Genomic DNA, 18,951 nt, shown 5'->3' on the forward strand with positions numbered 1-18,951 from the left:
ATGCTTTATTTTATTATATTTTAGTCATTTTAATTCTATCTTTTAATATTCTGAGCTATTTTATTTTTGGGCATTATATTCGATATCTTTTATTTTTAGTTCTTTACTTTATATTTTAATTTATGCGATTTATTTTTATTTATTTAATTTCATTACTTTAATTTTCTATTTTTGCTTTACATTTTTCAATACTTTAGTTCTAGTTCTTTAACTATTTCGCTTTATTTTATGTTTAGTTTATTTTATTCATATTAATATATGTATATATATATATATATATATATGAAAGATTAATAAGTATTATTTAATTAATTTCATAAATTAATTAAATGATAATATTTATTTATTTTTAAATATTAAGAAAATAAGGTCTTAAAGTAACTAGACATCCTTTTCTGATACTTTAAAAATAAATAAGTATCCTGCTTATAAAAATATATATATTTACTTCATTATTTTTAGGAAAATTATTATATTCTTATTAATTTATTTTTAAATATTAAGAAAAGACAGTCTTAAAGTAACTATATGTCCTTTTCTAATATTTTTAAATAAATAAATACTTTATTTATAATTTATAAAAATTATTTTAATATTTTTTTCCTTATTATCCAATTGAATATGAAAAGATCATAAATTAAATTTATATTCGAATTCTTAAATTCTATTATTAGAGACAATTTATAATCGACAGGGACCAATTTTGGGCGTTGTGGGGTGCTAATCATTCCCTAAACGTAATCGACCACGAATCCCTTTTTATTATTAAAAAACGAATTTTTGGTTAAAGGTAGACTAGTTTCTCTTTTAAAATGGTATTTTATTAAAAACTATTTTAAAAGATGATTTTTAGGTATTCGACCTACCTAACCCAAAAGGTCGATGGAAACTTCAAACATTTCCTTATAAAAACCATTTATTTATCCACATCACTTTTCCCGCCAAGTAAAATTTCGTGCCCGAACGAAAACCGGTTATGACACACACAATTGTGAGCATTTGATCTTCACCTAAGTACTCGGCTAAAATCCTGTAACAGAGATGTCCAGGGAAATCCATACTTGGGTAAAGATCAAATGCTCGTGGTTGTGTGCAAATCCTATCATTCACAAGGTTCTCTTGAGCAGTATGGGCATAATAGAGAAGTTGATTCTAGGTTCGGTCTTCACGTAGAAGCTACTGCTCTTGGTAAATCTTTAAATGGCATATTTATTATTGTCTACGTCGAGGATATAAGGTTCTGCATGCATGATACTTATTGGTTTCGAAACGTTAATGGAGATCATTATAACTATTCTTATATACATTGAAGAACAAATCTTCAAGAATTGAATACAATTATTCTATGTAATGTTCAATCATGCAGTCCTTACTTGGGAGGGGTTGAGTTCAATGACCCTAAAAGGAAGATTATCTTACCATTTGGATACTGCCCTCAGAGTTTTATTGGTTATGCAGTAACATGATTAACTTGGATAATCCCAACTACAGAACTGATTCCAGTCATGATTTGTGGGAGACTCTATTCTACAGACTTTTTGGCAAGGTTCAAGTATACGATACAAGGGAATATATGAAAAGAGCTTGCATAAAACATTGTGTTATGTCTCTAGATGGAGGGATTCTGAGAAAGAATGGACTTATCCGTTTACATTGTTAATTTACCTATTACTTTAAAGTAATAGGTTTCGAAATTCCAAGTATCGATGCTCCAAGTATCAGTTTGAAGTAAGCAATTAGTGCATTAACATCCCCATTGATGATTTCCTTTGCTTTTCCTATTTGAAGTACATTTGTAGATGTCTTTATGTGTAAATCCAATATTCTGATAAACCATATATAAAGTACATTGTAGAAGTAATAGGTAAATTTACAATGTAAATAGTAAAAGTATATCGGTATAATGATAATAGCGTAAACACATTGTATCAATACTTTGTTATATCGGGCTCGATACTTTAATTACAGTATGCATCTCACACAATTTGCACGCAAAAAGTATCGATACACATATATAAAATATCGATATACTCATAATTTCAAAACTTATTACTTTAAAGAATAGGTAAATTTACAATGTAAAAGGGAAAAATCTACTGGTTTAATGATAATAGACATAAATATAACGTATTGATACTTTTTTATAGGTATCGATACTTTTATTCTAGTATCGATACTTTTATTCTAGTATGTTTTTCCAACAATTTGTACGGAAAAAGTATCGATACACATGTACAAAGTATCGATGCTTTTGATTCCGAAACCTATTACTATAAAGTAATAGGTAAATTAACAATGTAAAGGTTAAAAGTTTATCGATATAATAATCATATGCGTATATACCAAGTATTGATACTTGGTATATAGGTATCGATACTTTTAGTTCAGTATGCATCTCAAACAATTTGCACGCAAAATGTATCGATACTCAAAATTTCGAAACCGATTACTTTAAAGTAATAGGTAAATTTACAATGTAAACTGTAAAAATCTACCAGTTTCATGGTAATAGTCTCAAACATAAAGTATTGATACATTTAATATATGTATCGATACTTTTTTCCAGTATGCTTCTCAAACAATTTGCACGCAAAATGTATCGATATACATATATAAATTTTTTATACTTATAATTTTGAAACCTATTACTTCAAAGTAATATGTTAATTTACAATGAAAACGGTAAAAGTCAATCAGTATAATGATAATAGATGCAAACATCAAGTATCAATACACATGTATAAATTATCGATACATTAAATTTCGAACCCTATTACTTTAAAGTAATAGGTAAATTAACAATGTAAACGGTAATATGTTGATAATACTAATAACAAATCAAGTAATTAACCTATTTTGTTATCGTCAAATTTCTAAGGCCCCATCAGCTTTAAATAGTCACTACCTATTATATTAAATAAACGCTACTGGTTATGTTATTATGGTTGATAATGTGTCCAGTAATTAACATATTTTGTTATCGTCGGATTTATAATGCTCCATCAGCTTAAACTTTGGTAATATTTTAGGCTCTACCTAATATGTTGATAATACTGATAACAAATTAAGTAATTAACATATTTTGTTATCGTCGGATTTCTAAGGTGTCATCAGATTTAAACTAGCGCTACATATTACATTAAATAAACACTACTTGTTATGTTATTATAATTGATAATATTTCTAGTAATTAACCTATTTTGTTATCGTCAGATTTCTAAGACTCTATCAACTTAAATTTTGGTAACATTTTAGGCACTACCTAATATATTGATAATATTATTAACAAATCAATTAATTAACTTATTTTATTATTGTTGAATTTCTAAAGTCTCATAAGCTTTAAAAAGTCGTATATTATATTACATAAGTGCTACATATATTTTATTATGGTTGAGTAATTAACCGGTTATATTAAAGTCAATATTTTTTAACGCATTTTATATACGACAATAACATTTTCGATTATTACCATTATTACTACCAATACAAATAATATTTATGATAAAAAAAAATATAACATTTACGATTATACTTTTAATTGATCACTTATTTAACTAATCATAATATTTTTTAATTATATTTTAACTCTCTCACAACAGAACCACCAGGTGAGAAGTAGGGACAATAAAAGATGACCAACTGCAGTACGTGACCTATCTGATCTTTATGGCAGTATTAATGTAATGAAGCAGAGGATAGAGATGAATGGCACGTGGCAGTCACTTGTTATTTTCCTCTTTCTTTATGTTATAGCTCAGACTCCGGTAAAACTAAACAACTTGATGTTGCTGTTTAAGGGGGACAAGGAATGCGAAAACCATGTGCACTGCCAGATGAGACATGACATGGTTAGAAACCGTCTGATCCAAATCTAGTGTCCATCCCTGTGTAAGGATATAACACATACAAACATTGAAAAGTAATGGCATAAGCGTAAGAAAACAGTAACCCCAGGCTCATTTAGTAAGCATATCTACTATATATTTGGTGCATATACCAGGGTTGAACTTATCCTTATCTCTTCTTTTTCATCATCTTCCGACATAAGACTTCGATAAGCAAATGGAGATACTTTCTCAACGATCATCAACTTTCTCAACTTTGAATCCCAACGCTCCGATGTTCGTTCCTTTGGTGTATCGGACGGTCGAGGATTTCTCCGATCAATGGTGGGCCCTCGTCCAATCCTCCCCGTCTTTCCGCGACTACTGGCTTCAAGAACGTTTCCACGATCCCCAGAACGGCGAAATCTACCACGACGATCTTGTATTTCCCGACGATCTCGATGCGGTCTTTGACGAATACTACGACTCCTTCGTCAACCCTACACGTAAGTCATTCATTTAAGTCAACCGAGTCAACCAGTCAACTGTCTATAGTTTAGTTAACTCGGATCTTACCTTCTTTTCTATTTTTTTCAAAAAAAAATATTTTTTGGGTTTCAGATGAAGAGAAGGAAGAAGGTGGTGAAAAGGGGTTGGTCTCCGTTGGAGCATTCAAGTGGCGGAAGGGCCGAGTTGTGAGTGAGTCACCAAGGGTTCGCGAGAAAGCACCTAAGATCGTAAACGTGAGAGTGAGTCCGAGGACGATTCACCAACCGAGGTAGATGGATTACATGGGAGGTCTCCTCGAACCGAAAATAATCAGCTTTTAAGTTAAATCTGCTGTTACCTTTGTTCTTTCTTTTCCATTTTGTAATATTTTGTGTACATAGTTTTAGTTTGCAGACTGCAGTTAGTGTATGAGATGCAACTCTTTTTTAGTAATAGAGGAACTAACCCCCATCTCGAAACTCATTATCTGGATATGTAACGTAAGATTTCAGATTCATTGAAATATTTAAGAAACAAACTAAAGAGATGTAAAGAGTTTATATTAAAATATTTGGGAATTATTGCTAATATGCAATTGTAAATTCAAAGATCTGCAGTGCCCATAGTTTTGATATTCTCTCTCCTTGGTAAACAGTAGACAGTCATCAATGAATGTTTAGTTTTTTCCAATGTTATTAAAATTGTATCGGATCGATTGGTTCGACCGGTTGAATCGAGAATTAGTTGTTTGTTCTGTTCGATCAGCCTTTGAACTGTTAAAGAATCGGTAAAATCGATTGGGAACTGATAAAATTAGTGTGAACTGGTAATTTAAGCGGTTAGATTTTGTTTTTTTTTTAAATTAAACCAAAGTGGTGTCGGAGCAGGAAGGGAGTGAAAGCGTGGTTAACTCGTTGTGTGAGGAATCATTGGAAGCCAGGGAAAAAGCAATAGTGGGTGGAGTTTTGACGCATTTGGTGTTGCTTCTGCAGAGCCACGGTAGTGGTAGGACCAAAACAAAGGCCACTGCGTTGCTGATGCTATGATCCATGTGGACCAAGCTGGAATTTAAACTGGGGTTGAATTACGGTTGTTATCAAAATGAAGAAGTTTTTTTTTATTGCTAATATGCAATTGTAAATTCAAAGATCTGCAGTGCCCATAGTTTTGATATTCTCTCTCCTTGGTAAACAGTAGACAGTCATCAATGAATGTTTAGTTTTTTCCAATGTTATTAAAATTGTATCGGATCGATTGGTTCGACCGGTTGAATCGAGAATTAGTTGTTTGTTCTGTTCGATCAGCCTTTGAACTGTTAAAGAATCGGTAAAATCGATTGGGAACTGATAAAATTAGTGTGAACTGATAATTTAAGCGGTTAGATTTTGTTTTTTTTTTTAAATTAAACCAAAGTGGTGTCGGAGCAGGAAGGGAGTGAAAGCGTGGTTAACTCGTTGTGTGAGGAATCATTGGAAGCCAGGGAAAAAGCAATAGTGAGTGGAGTTTTGACGCATTTGGTGTTGCTTCTGCAGAGCCACGGTAGTGGTAGGACCAAAACAAAGGCCACTGCGTTGCTGATGCTATGATCCATGTGGACCAAGCTGGAATTTAAACTGGGGTTGAATTACGGTTGTTATCAAAATGAAGAAGTTTTTTTTAATATTTTTAAAATTTGAGGGAATTAATTTTAATAAATATTATAATGATTGATATTTGTATAAAATATATTTTTTTATTTAGTTGTTGATAAATTTTATTAGGTATTGATCTTAAATATTATATTATAATTGATTTGAATCATTTTATTTTATTTAATATTATAATATTTTATGTTATTTTATTTAACTTATATATATATTATGATTTATGATATTTTTATATCTTTTAATATTATAAATTTAAAAAGAGTATTATATATATATTAATATTATTTTAAATATTATGTAAAATTTTAAAAAATTATATTATTTTAAATAAATCGATTTAAGGTTAGATCCGATTTTTAAAATATTGGTTTTCTCTGAGTCTGAGCCAACACAGAAGAAAATCACAAGTGCCATTCATCTCTATCCTCCCATTCATTGGATTGATAGTGCCATCAATACTAGAGAGACCACGTCATTGGGTTGGTCTCATCTTTTATTATTCCCTGCTGACTACTCCATAGATATTATCAAATCTCTCTCTCACACACACACTGTAACCCCTCAGATCGATGAGGGTAATTCGATTTAATTTGAGAAGTCACATTAGGGACACCGAAGCGATTTATTATAAAAATAGCAGAAAATTTAAATTTTTTATTAAAATATGTAACTTATAAAATGATTTATCAGTATGCAGAAATAAAACAGATTTTCAGACTCGTATATAAATTAAAATATAATTACTACCCTTGATCACATGTACCATACTTTGCAACAACGCAGGAATAACTCCCTTACTGATTCTGATAGCTGCACTGATACAATCTTTTAACCTGAAATGGTGAGTAATAGAGTGAGTTTCGGAAAGCTCAGTAATACAGAACTACTAGATGATGCTGAAGAACGTGCAGATACAGATAAACATATATTTCCTTATTGGTTCATATATCTATAGATTTTTAGGCTGAGCTGAGGTCACATTGATATTTCATATATTAACAGATAGTATTTAGTTTTGATGGAAAATATTTGGGATGTTTAGGTTCAGGATATCAAAATAGGTTTTCTAGTGTGTTCTCAAAATCCATGTAACTTTTCAGATTCTTTTTAAAACATATATATATATATATATATATACCCCCATCCGTCACGAACAAAATGTGTAGGTTCCCCAAAACCATACAACCCCGTCACGAACAGTAAGGCCCTGAGCACAAAGCCAAGGAGCCTCCAAGTAATCTTCCTTCAACGATACCCCCCAATAAAACTTGTTCCGTCCGTAAACGAATATATCAAAAAGGAAAACATAATTCAAGTCAATTGTCATATCATAATCCAGGTCATGTATCTGATCAGAATCCATGTCAATATTAGATTAGAATCCAGGTCAGGTATCATAACAGAATTCAAATCAGAAATCAAATAAATATTTATGTAATTAGGGAACACACCAGAGTTTACAGGTATTATTTAGAGGTACTGTATCAGGCAGAGAAACACAGTTCTTTAGTATGTCGATAGAATATTGGAATTTAGAATCACTATTGGAAGAGTTCATTAACTGACAGAATCATCAGTTATTCAGAATGTGAATTGAGCTGATAAGGAAGAAACGAATATTCGAAACATTTATGATTTGTATCGATCTATCGGAATATCGAGCAACTCCCAAAACTGATACTTATCGACTGGTCAATTCATTACCCTTCCAGGGTATTTACTCTTTAATACCAAAAATTCTTGTCCAGATATCATCTTCGGAATCATTGTTGAATAGATCTTTCAATGTCTTTATTTCCTTTTCACGCTTCCACAATATCATGTAATGCTGATGTACTTGATTATTTTAATCATAACCCATCGTAATTGTACACTATGTAAACTCATCAGAATTTTCAAACTTATCCAAATCACTTACTAAATCCTCAATCATTGAGGTTACATAATTCATTTAGTAGTCATGTTCATTCCCGTTATTTTGGGATTTTCCAGAGTAATTCAAGCGTTCCTGAATTTCAGATACATGTTGCACTTCCGTTCCATTCAATTTGGTCTTCGTGGTTGATTTGTCGAACAAACATTCAATTCTTAGTATTAAATGCGATATAGAGTTAAACTGAGCTGAATACTTCCAAAATTTATCATCGAGCCAAACTTGAGAAGACGAACACACATTCAAGTAATATCTATGCCATCTAGGTATTAACATAGCTTTAGGGTTGATCTACTCACTTAAATTATTTTTCATTACTTTTAAAGGTAGTCCAACATCTATACTTATTTGGATTCCTTAATTAATCCAAGACATTTACTTAATTTAGGCCATAAGGTTATTTTTATAATTTTGGTGTTCAGTTTTATTCCATTCATTTCAGAGCTCGAGGATATCCAATCATTCTTGAGCTTAGTGATATTCTTGAGTCATTTCTATTATAGGGGTATTTTGGTCATTTTACAGATCTACGGTATTTCAATCCTTTCCTTCCGTCCGACCTTACTATTAAATTCAATCTTACCATTTATTTCAGTCCTTTCGAGCAATTCTGACAACAGAACACTCCCGACAAATTATTCTTCAGGTATTTACTCATAACTCGAATATTTCTAGGTCAAGTGCCTTCTCAGATTTTACAAACGGAATATCAGGAATTTTCCTGCACTAAGTCAGGATCTTAACAATCAAATCCGTACTTAATCAAGTTAAGTGCGAATCCTCAAAGTACTTTCTCATTCAGGGTCAACTCGGACTATTTTACCTCTCAAGGGCATTCTCATAATTTCTTAACCAGATAATTTCGATATTAGCTCTTAACGAAAATAATTATAATTTAAAGATCCTATGGTCAATTGCTTTCCTGAACATTATCTGATCTTGAAATTATTCTTTAACAAACTTCTAGCATCTTGCACAAACCCTTTTTGGCGTTAAAAACCAGTTATCCAAATTTTCTAAACAAAATTATCATTTCTTATGCACATCTGTAATTATATCAGATCAATATGTCCTTTCAGAGTTATTAAACAACTTCCAGGGATAATTCTTGTCATCCTACAACATAAGGGTATTTTCGTAATTTTATCCTATCGGAGTATTCTCATAATTTCCCATCCAATTACCTTTAACATTTAACATTTGATGAAATAAATTATAAGTTACAGATCCAGGTTGATTTCTTTATCACTAAGCACATAACTTGTAATTATATTATAATAATCCCTCAATATCTTATAAAAGTCATATGAACCATAATCAATTACTGAACTTTTTTACCATATTCAGATCGAGTGTAGAAATTATTCAACTCCACAAAAGTGACCAACATTATCTTATTCATGCATTTACCAATATCAACATGTTCCATAAAGCATAAAGAAGTAGTAAAGTATTACATCGATTTTTGTGTAATATTGATCGACCATAAAAATTCCATTCGAACGCCTTTGATCTTTAATTCAACTTCCAATAATTCCTTAGATACATATCAACATAAATTATATAAAGAACAGAGCTTAGTTCTGAAAAACGGATCGAATCGGATGATAAATTAGTGAAAAATAGCTTACCTGGTTCGAATTTGGTGAAACGGACTTCGGATTCGGATTCAGGACGTCGAAAGCATAAAATATGACTTTTCAAAGATTTGGAATTTTAGGTCAAAATCAAAGTCAACGGGTTTAACTGGAAATTTCGAGGCCTTCGGGTCCGAATTTCGAAAAACGGACTGCGGAATCGGATTTGGAACGTCGAAAAATGTCAGGATACGTATACTCGCTCAAAATCAAAGGTCGTTTAATGCCTGGTCAAAGCCAGTCAAAGTTTTGGTCAACTGTGGTCAATGTAAGTCAACAGGTCAACAGTCGACCATTTTACACAAATATCATCCTAACAAAAATTAATTACCAAATTAGCCACATTTTGCAAATATTTACCAATCTAACACCTGAATTTTACATAAATAACACCCAAACATAAATTAATTACTAAATTATCACCCAGACGATGCCCACTCTCGGGGGGTGGCGCGTGTGGCGCATGAACAGTGCTACAGTGTCGGAAAATTCCCACAAAAATTTTTAAAAATTATTTTAAGCGATTTCGAGGTACTTACAATGCTCGGTTCACAATTTTGAACGGCGGAGAGCTCGATTCCAAAATGTCAGAAACTTTAACTGTTTCACCTCCTCACGTGCCGCCATCGACAGAGACCAAGGATGACACCGGCGGACTCAAAACTATGCAAGGAACACCATGGTGCGGGAGGTATCGTAAACGGATGACCAGATCGTCCTGAATCGACGAAAAACCAATTGAAATCGAGTTATTACCGACGATACTTCCAAATGAAATTAACAACAAACAGCGACGATTCACTACGAAAGGTTTGAGGGGTTTTGTTTCTCGGTCGACAATGAACACGATGGTGGTTTCGGTTCGTCGATCGAAGGTCGGACGGCGAGTTGATCGGAGTTGAAATGAGGGTTGAAGGGAAGGAAAAACTGGGAATTTTATGCTGAATGATACGGGAAATGGGGGTTTATATTATCTCTAAAAGAAAAATGGGTAAACCATGAGTTTAGTCACTGAACTTCCTACACTTCTTAAAATGGTCTGCTAACTTTACGATTGTACAATTTAATCCCCAATTTCTTCAAAAAATACCAATTAAATTATCCAATTTATAATTTCTTAAATTTAGCCCCTAAATTAGGGTGTTACAATTCTCCCCTCCTTAAAAGAATTTCGTCCTCGAAATTCATTCATGTCACATAATTGCAGAAATGAAACTTCGATCAGTTCTTTCATATTTTCAAGTAACTTTTACAGAAGTATGGATCCTCCACTAATCCTTAACCAGTTGAGCATACATTCTTATCAGAACTTTTTCCTCATTTCAATAAAAGAATCAGAACGGAAATATCCTTGTAGAATCAATTCAGCCTTGGTTACGAAAATAGGCTCATGGAGTTGTAACATATCCAAATTTCATTTTCGGAGTCGAGTCAGAATTTCTCAGATGAATAACTCTCACATGGCTCGTGAGGTATTTTACAGCATTTAGACAGATGTTAATGTTATTCAATTTTGTACAAGTATAGCCTTAACGGATAAAAACTAGATTTACTTGTTACAGATAGGGACTCAATCTTGGAATTCCGGTTTAGAGAGGTACGATTACAGTATAGGGGCATGTACTGATCAGACATATTTTGACATTCGACCGGCTGGTCTATCTTGAAAATTTTAACTCAAACCATAGCTCTGATAACACTAAATGTAACCCCTCAGACCGATGCGGGTAACCCGATCCGATTCGGGAAGTCACATTAGGGCCATCGGAGTGACCCACTGTAAAAATGGCGGAAAATTTAAAAATTTTATTAAAATATGTAACTTATAAAATGATTTATCAGTATGCAGAAATAAAATAGATTTTTAGACTCGTATATAAATCAAAATATAATTACATGCCCTCTAATCACATGTACCATACTCTGCAACAACGTAAGAAGAACTCCCTTACTGATTTTGATAGTTGCACTGGTACAATCTTTTAACCTGAAATGGTGAGTAATAGAGTGAGCTTCAGAAAGCTCAGTAATACAGAACTACCAGATGATGCTGAAGAACGTACAGATACAGATAAACATATATTTCCTTATTGGTTCAGATATCTATAGATTTTTAGGCTGAGGTGAGGTCCCATTGATATTTCAGGTATTAACAGATAATATTTAGTTCTGATGGAAAATATTTGGGATGTTTAGGTTCAGGATATCAGAATAGGTTTTCTAGTGTGTTCCCAAAAACCATGTAACTTTTCAGATTCTTTTTAAAACATATATATATATATATACCCCCATCCGTCACGAAAAAAATGTGTAGGTTCTCCAGAATCATACAACCCCGTCACGAACAGTAAGGCCCTGAGCACAAAGCCGAGGAGCCTGCAAGTAAGGCCCTGAGCACAAAGCCAAGGAGCCTCCAAGTAATCTTCCTTCAGCGATACCCCCCAATAAAACATGTTCTGTTCGTAAACAGATATATCAAAAATCAAAACATAATTCAAGTCAAGTATCATATCATAATCCAGGTCATGTATCAGATCAGAATCGATGTCAATATCAGATTAGAATCCAGGTCAGGTATCATAACAAAATTCAAATCATAAATCAAATAAATATTCATATAATTAGGGAACACGCTAGAGTTTATAGATTTAGAGGTACTGTATCAGGCAGAGAAACACAGTTCTTTAGTATGTCGATAGAATGTTGGAATTTAGAATCACTATTGGAAGAGTTCATTAGCTGACAGAATCATCAGTTATTCAGAATGTGAATTGAGCTGATAAGGAAGAAACGAATATTCGAAACATTTACGATTTCTGTCGATCTATCGGAATATCGAACAACTCCCAAAACTGATACTTATTGACTGGTCAATTCATTACCCTTCCAGGGTATTTACTCTTTAATACAAAAAATTCTTGTCCAGAGATCATCTTCGGAATCATCGTTGAATAGATCTTTCAATGTCTTTATTTCATTTTTCACGCTTCCACAATATCATGTAATGCTGACGTACTTGATTATTTTAATCATAACCCATCGTAATTGTACACTATGTAAACTCATCAGAATTTCCAGAATTATCCAAATCACTTACTAAATTCTCAGTCATTGAGGTTACCTAATTCATTTAGCGGTCATGTCCATTCCCGTTATTTCGGGATTTTCCAGAGTAATTCAAGCATTCCTGAATTTCAGATACATGTTGCACTTCCGTTCTATTCAATTTGGTCTTCGTGGTTGATTTGTCGAACAAACGTTCAATTCTTAGTACTGTATGCGATATAGAGTTAAGTTGAGCTGAATACTTCCAAAATTTATCATCGAGCCAAACTTGAGAAGACGAACACACATTCAAGTAATATCTATGCCATCCAGGTATTGACCTAGCTTTAGGGTTGATATACTCACTTAAATTATTTTCCATTACTTTTAAAGGTAGTCCAACACCTATACTTATTTGGATTCCTTAATTAATCCAAGACATTTACTTAGTTTAGGCCATAAGGTTATTTTGGTAATTTTGGTGTTCAATTTTATTCCATTCATTTCAGAGCTCGAGGATATCCAATCATTCCTGAGCTTAGTGATATTATTGAGTCATTTCTATTATAGGGGTATTTTGGTCATTTTACAGATCTACGGTATTTCAATCATTTCCTTCCGTCCGATCTTACTATTAAATTCAATCTTACCATTTATTTCAGTCATTTCGAATAATTTTGACAACAGAACACTCCCGACAAATTATTCTTTAGGTATTTACTCATAACTCGAATATTTCCGGGTCAAGTGCCTTCTCAGATTTTACAAACGGAATATCAGGAATTTTCCTGCACTAAGTCAGGATCTTAACAATCAAATCCGTACTTAATCGAGTTAAGTACGAATCCTCAAAGTATTTTATCATTCAGGGTCAACTCGGACTATTTTACCTCTCAAGGGTATTCTCGTAATTTCTTAACCAGATAATTTCAATATTAGCTCTTAACGAAAATAATTATAATTTAAAGATCCTATGATCTCATTATCTCAAATTACTATTATATCTAAGTCCGCATTTTAACATTTAGCTCAGACAACTATTAATTTTTTAACGGGAAAAAAACGAGTTTAGAATATAATGAATAATTAGATGATAATTTTATAATTTTTAATAGTAAGATGAGTCAACAATATCCTATAATCGGGGACCATTTGTATACTTTACCCTAATAATAATAATAATTGGAGATTGGCAAAAGATAGTACTATTGTTTTTAGCAGAAGAGAGAGAGAACAAAGTTCCTTATTTCTTTGGGATAACATAATCCAGTGAGTCTTCAGTGAAGTAAATATGAAAGACACGGGCACATGAGCCAATGACTTACAGTGTGAATTTCCAACTCTAAAATCAGCAAAATTATACAATCAAATTTTCATGTTCCTATAGAATAGAGTTTTCTTTTAACTGCAGCCCCAAATTCAAAGAGTTAAAGAACTTTTGAAGATGAAATATCACATCTCAAATCTTGAAATCTCTTCAGTAAGTTCGATTTGTATGTCCCGATTTCGGCCTCTTCAAAGGTGTCTGGGGTAGACTTTATAACTGAGATTGCCCCAGCATTGTGCAAAGCTTTGACTGCTTCATCTACAACAATGGAAACAAAGTTAAAAGTCGGAATCATTTGTCTTTTACCATTTTAAGACAAAAACACAAAGGACGTAAAAGAAAATACAGTTGGAACATGTGTAGCCAAACTCAAAGCATTACGGCCGATATAAAAAAAATAACCTTAACCCATCATGGAGTAGAATGCTACTCCAAGCAGGCAGGCACTTAGGCATAACAACTCTTGTTAATGCCAGGCTAAATTAGTGAACTGAACTAATTATATACTTTTACCTAAATTTGACAGTGCACTAAGAGCTTTCATCGCCTCTTTCTGAGTTCGTTCATCTTTCGCAGATCCCAACATATTTAAGAGCTCTTGAGCTCCACCAATCTCAACTATTTTCATCCTTCTTTGATATATCATAATAAATGGACGCAGAGTGTTAATCATGCACAATCAATATTAGCTGCTCTAGTTCAGAATGAGGTATAAAATATAGAATTCACTTCAAATCTACCGTAGTTTTGAAGGTAAGTTCCACTTTCATGATAACTACAACGTATAAGGGATACAGAAAACTCTCATTTGCAACTACTTGTTTGAATCTCTAAATCACACCCAAGTTGCTGAAAGTTTCGAGGAAGACATGCAAGCTTATCAGCTAAAGCCGTGTAGGGGCAATGCCACAAGAACATATTAAACATGCAACACTCATCAGAACCCCATCAAAGCAACCAAAACCTACATGTAATAGAAGAAGAAAAGACTCGAGGAGGATACGAAAGGAACGTTCAAAGTGAAGGCCATGAAAATATAGCTCAGGTAAGTTATCTTCTGATCATGGATCTTCAAGCTCCTGAAACAGCTAGAATTCCCTTTCAATAATTTCCTAAAACAGTTTTTCTTAGACAACCCCATTTAACTAACATGTATCTTATATGAGAAAAGAATGCGATCAGATACGCCTATTACAAGATAAGAGGCACGAATACCTTTCATTATTATCTGCTTTATTGTTTAGACTTAATGCAGGAAATCTTAAGCGCAAAGGTCACACCAAAATCAAAAACAATAGACATATGCCGAACTTGTCAAAAAATTATTATTAGGGAACAAAAACATACCGTCGATTGCAAAACGGGCAAATCTAGAAGCCCCCATTCTCTTAAACAATGGATCCTTAACATGCAAAAGTGAAACAGATTGGTTCAACAAATTATCTCCTGTAAAAATCAAATCTATCAGCAATTTCTCTCTTTTTTAAGCAAAAAATGGCAAAAGGCAACCACTTTTGATAAAATAAGGTTGATTCATAAACCAAATTTACATATCCCAAAATACCCACACAAGTTCAATATCAGATTTGAGATAGGGTGTACACAAATTACCCATAAGAAAAAGAATCAATAATTTCGAATAAGAGAATACCCATGTAAGGAAAGAACTGATAAGCAACAAAAGTTGCAGTGCCAGCAAAGAAGAGTATCAACAACCATCCGATTTTCCTCTCGGTTTCCTGTTCAAGAGAGGCTTCATCTGCAGCCAAAACCATACAGGTATTCAATCTGACTAAGCATTGGACGAAAAAACCCTTTTCGGAAAACATAAATGTGATAAAAGAGTAACCTTTTCCATTAAATGATGAGAAGTTCCGAGATTGCGCATTCCAATGCCTTCTTTTGAACAACAGCTACAATGAACAAATGGGGTCAAATGAAAATTGGATGTAGAAATAGGGAAAATAAAATGAAAGAAATGGGATAACGAAAATTGAGTAGTTTACAGTGTTAAGGTGAGCTGCTAAGGCGCGCATCGTTCAAAGTCAATTGCTTAAGCCACAGAATGAAAGACACTGTGATTTGTGTTTTGTGTTTTGTGTTTTGTTGGGATGTTGGAGAGCAATGACCAGGTATTCCACAGTTTCAGTAAGACAATGGGTCGCCTTCAATTAAAGATCAAGAGGCAGTGTTCTCCATTGTGGAAGAGACGATCTTGGAGATATAGATGCGTTATAATTTTGATGTAATGGATTCAACCCAATAACTAGGCCTATGCAATAGTTTCGGGCTAATTTTAAATTTGGGTTATTTTATTTCGAGATAATTTTAAATTGGGTAAACTACTTGTTCAATATCTAAATTATTATGAGTAGTTCTACTGTACGGCAGCTTAATATAAGGCTAAAGAAAGACGCTATTGAAAATGTTAATATTTTTTTTTTAATATTTTCAGTAAAGTGCTATCTAAAATATTATTTTTTCTGCCGAAAATATTAATATAAGAAATATTCATTTTAGGTAGCGGCTGATATTAATATTTTCGGTAGAAAAAATAGTATTTTAGGTAGTGCTCTATTGGAAACGTTAAAAAATATTAACATTTCCGGTAGTGTCTTTCCTTAGCCTTATATTAGGTTATCGTACCTCAGACATCCCCAACTATTACCTTTGTTTTATTTTATTACTTGAACTTTATTTTTTTTAAAACCATACCTAACGTTTAATTTATATTTTAATTTGATACATTGTCGTTAAAAAACTAACAGAAATTTTGATGTGTTATTTTTTAAATTTTTTCAATGATAATGTGACATTACCTTATGATGACACGTCAACATCATCGTTAAGTTTTTAACGACGGGATACTGGAATGAAACCTGAACTAAATGTCAAACAAAAATATGATTTTTATGAGGGAAGTATCGATATCATATTCACATGATGTTGATATTGTTCCTCTAATTATTATACTGAGGGTGTGGTATCAATATTGAGGCTTAATATTCAAATTTTGGAGTTAAAATTGGTAATGATACTCAAGGATAGTATTTATAACTATGTTGAATTTATATTTTGATATAACAAATATTTGTAAAATTGATTTTAGATTTAATCAAATATTTCAAAAATAATTCAAAGTAAAAAATAACTTCAAAAATATATTTTCTAAATTGTTATATATATATATATATCAAAAATATGTTTTCTAAATTGTTTTATATATGTGAATTATTTTTGAGTTAATTAAAATATATTTAAAGTGTTTAAAATGTGTTTAAAGCTTTTAAAAAATGAAAAACACTATTTAGTCACCATTTGGTATTGTTCATGACATTGTTCATACACGGGTAGTGTTCATGAATAGTGAGTTTCGAAATTTTTGATAAAGTTTCAAATCTTTGACCCTTGAAACAACTTCAATGACCTGATTTCCTTCAATGGTCATATTTTTAAGTAAGAGTTTCAAAACTTTCATCAAAGTTTCAAAACTTTAAAAAACAATATGTTTAAGAGTTTTAAAACCATCCCCAAAGTTTCGAAACTTCCTGTGCAAGTAGCCTTAATCGTGCATTTGAAACTTTCAATGGTCATAACGACTAAAAACTCATTCCACACCATAAAAACACTCCAAGAACACTTGAAGAAGGTTACAACACCTATCCAAGCAATAAAGATCAAGCGAAAAACTCTCACTCTTCATTTTCCTTTTTTCTTGTATATAAGTGTGTTTGAGCTCATTGCAAATCTTTTAATTGTTTTCTTGTTTGCTTAATTATTGTAACACCTACATTGTGAGGTTTTCTTGTTTACTTCTTTTATCCTTTTGTAAAAAGAGGAGTGATTCTATATTAACCTTTGAAAAGACATAGATTTGTATAGGTTAGAAAAAGAAAGAACAAATTGTGAATTTATTAGAAAATCTGTAGTGTGGAGCTAAGGTCGTGAATGTAGACTTAGTTTAGAAGTCGAACCACTATAAATCATTGTGCAAATTTTCATATCATTTCTCCTCCATACCCAAAATTTTTCAAAAGGCCAATTTACCCCCTTTTGACACTTTTTCAGTTGTTCATTGAGCTTCATTAATCATAGGAACCTATTATGTGAATATTAATACTCATGTAAAAGTATCAGTACTATGAAAATTTTACACAACTTTGAGGCTTAATTCGTTATCGATACCCAATGAAAATATCAATACCCTTAAAAAGAGTATTTGTACATGTGAGAGGTATCGATACTTAAGATAAGTATCAATACTTAATGGTAGGTATTGATATCATCATGGAGGAAAGGTGTAAGTGAACCTTATTATTAAATGAAATTCAAGAGTGAGAAGTCTAGTAATGTTGCATCCGGATAATAATAAGCTTGAAAGCGAAAATTTAACTAAATGTGATTGATAAGCACAAAATCATTATGCCATGAGATTCCATAACACTTATTTCTTGTTTAACACTCAAAGAATGACATGGAAATTTGAGATACTCGTGTACGACAATCATATATAATTGTGTGAGAAATATATGAATATCTAAAGTATTATGTTGCACATGTTTGCTAGCTCGGTGTTGTTGTAATGCTATGTGTCCTAGATTTCATATGTAGTATTCTAAAGAAGTAGACTAGTTAGGTGTGCGTTCCTAATGTATGTGTGTTTGTGTGACTCAGGTCTCACTTGAGATACTTGGCAAAATGTGGAAATGTGTTCATGTTTGCATATTTTGACTTGGAGATCGAGGAGGCACATCGTTAGGTTAAAGTTCCAAATATTCGAGTTATCAGAGTGTGTCTTGGATATTTGTGGAGGATATGTATTATTATTATTATTATTATTATTATTATTATTATTTGTTATCCTTCCGATTCCCAAGGCTTTGTCTTGACTAATCCGGACCAATTCGGGCCGCACACTTGGTTTTGGTCAGTTGAGTCTCCCAACAAGAATTTTATGCATACACAAGGACTCGAACTCAAAACCTACTTAAATGATATTAAGCTGCTTACCACTTGAACCAACCCGTTGATGAGGACATGCATTATT

General features: G+C 32.4%; 2 protein-coding genes across 2 annotated transcripts; one reads left to right on the plus strand and one right to left on the minus strand.

The window, feature by feature from the left end:
* The first annotated feature begins 4,031 nt into the window (after nt 1-4,031).
* On the plus strand, nt 4,032-4,643 carry LOC120138506 (protein EARLY RESPONSIVE TO DEHYDRATION 15-like). The gene is made up of 2 exons (XM_039153956.1): nt 4,032-4,333; nt 4,449-4,643. The coding sequence occupies exons 1-2, from the start codon at nt 4,066-4,068 to the stop codon at nt 4,607-4,609; spliced, it is 429 nt and encodes a 142-aa protein (XP_039009887.1). The 5' UTR covers nt 4,032-4,065; the 3' UTR covers nt 4,610-4,643.
* Nucleotides 4,644-13,802: 9,159 nt separating this feature from the next.
* Nucleotides 13,803-16,114, minus strand: LOC120138526. Its single transcript, XM_039153980.1, has 6 exons — nt 15,911-16,114; nt 15,754-15,817; nt 15,556-15,663; nt 15,252-15,350; nt 14,418-14,543; nt 13,803-14,162 (listed from the first exon to the last, which is right to left on the minus strand). The coding sequence occupies exons 1-6, from the start codon at nt 15,938-15,940 to the stop codon at nt 14,005-14,007; spliced, it is 585 nt and encodes a 194-aa protein (XP_039009911.1). The 5' UTR covers nt 15,941-16,114; the 3' UTR covers nt 13,803-14,004.
* Nucleotides 16,115-18,951: the final 2,837 nt, after the last annotated feature.

The sequence above is a fragment of the Hibiscus syriacus genome, unplaced genomic scaffold (genome assembly GCF_006381635.1).
Source record: "Hibiscus syriacus cultivar Baekdansim isolate YM2019G1 unplaced genomic scaffold, ASM638163v2 tig00110694_pilon, whole genome shotgun sequence".
NCBI classification, from domain to species: domain Eukaryota; kingdom Viridiplantae; phylum Streptophyta; class Magnoliopsida; order Malvales; family Malvaceae; genus Hibiscus; species Hibiscus syriacus.

Coding starts and splice junctions, on each gene's coding strand:
- LOC120138506 (XM_039153956.1), top strand. CDS start 4,066: ATGGAGATACTTTCTCAACGATCATCAACTTTCTCAACTTTGAATCCC. Junction 4,334..4,448: donor CTCCTTCGTCAACCCTACAC/GTAAGTCATTCA, acceptor TTTGGGTTTCAG/ATGAAGAGAAGGAAGAAGGT.
- LOC120138526 (XM_039153980.1), bottom strand. CDS start 15,940: ATGCGCGCCTTAGCAGCTCACCTTAACACT. Junction 15,664..15,753: donor CTCATCATTTAATGGAAAAG/GTTACTCTTTTA, acceptor TTTTGGCTGCAG/ATGAAGCCTCTCTTGAACAG. Junction 15,351..15,555: donor TCAGTTCTTTCCTTACATGG/GTATTCTCTTAT, acceptor TGATTTTTACAG/GAGATAATTTGTTGAACCAA.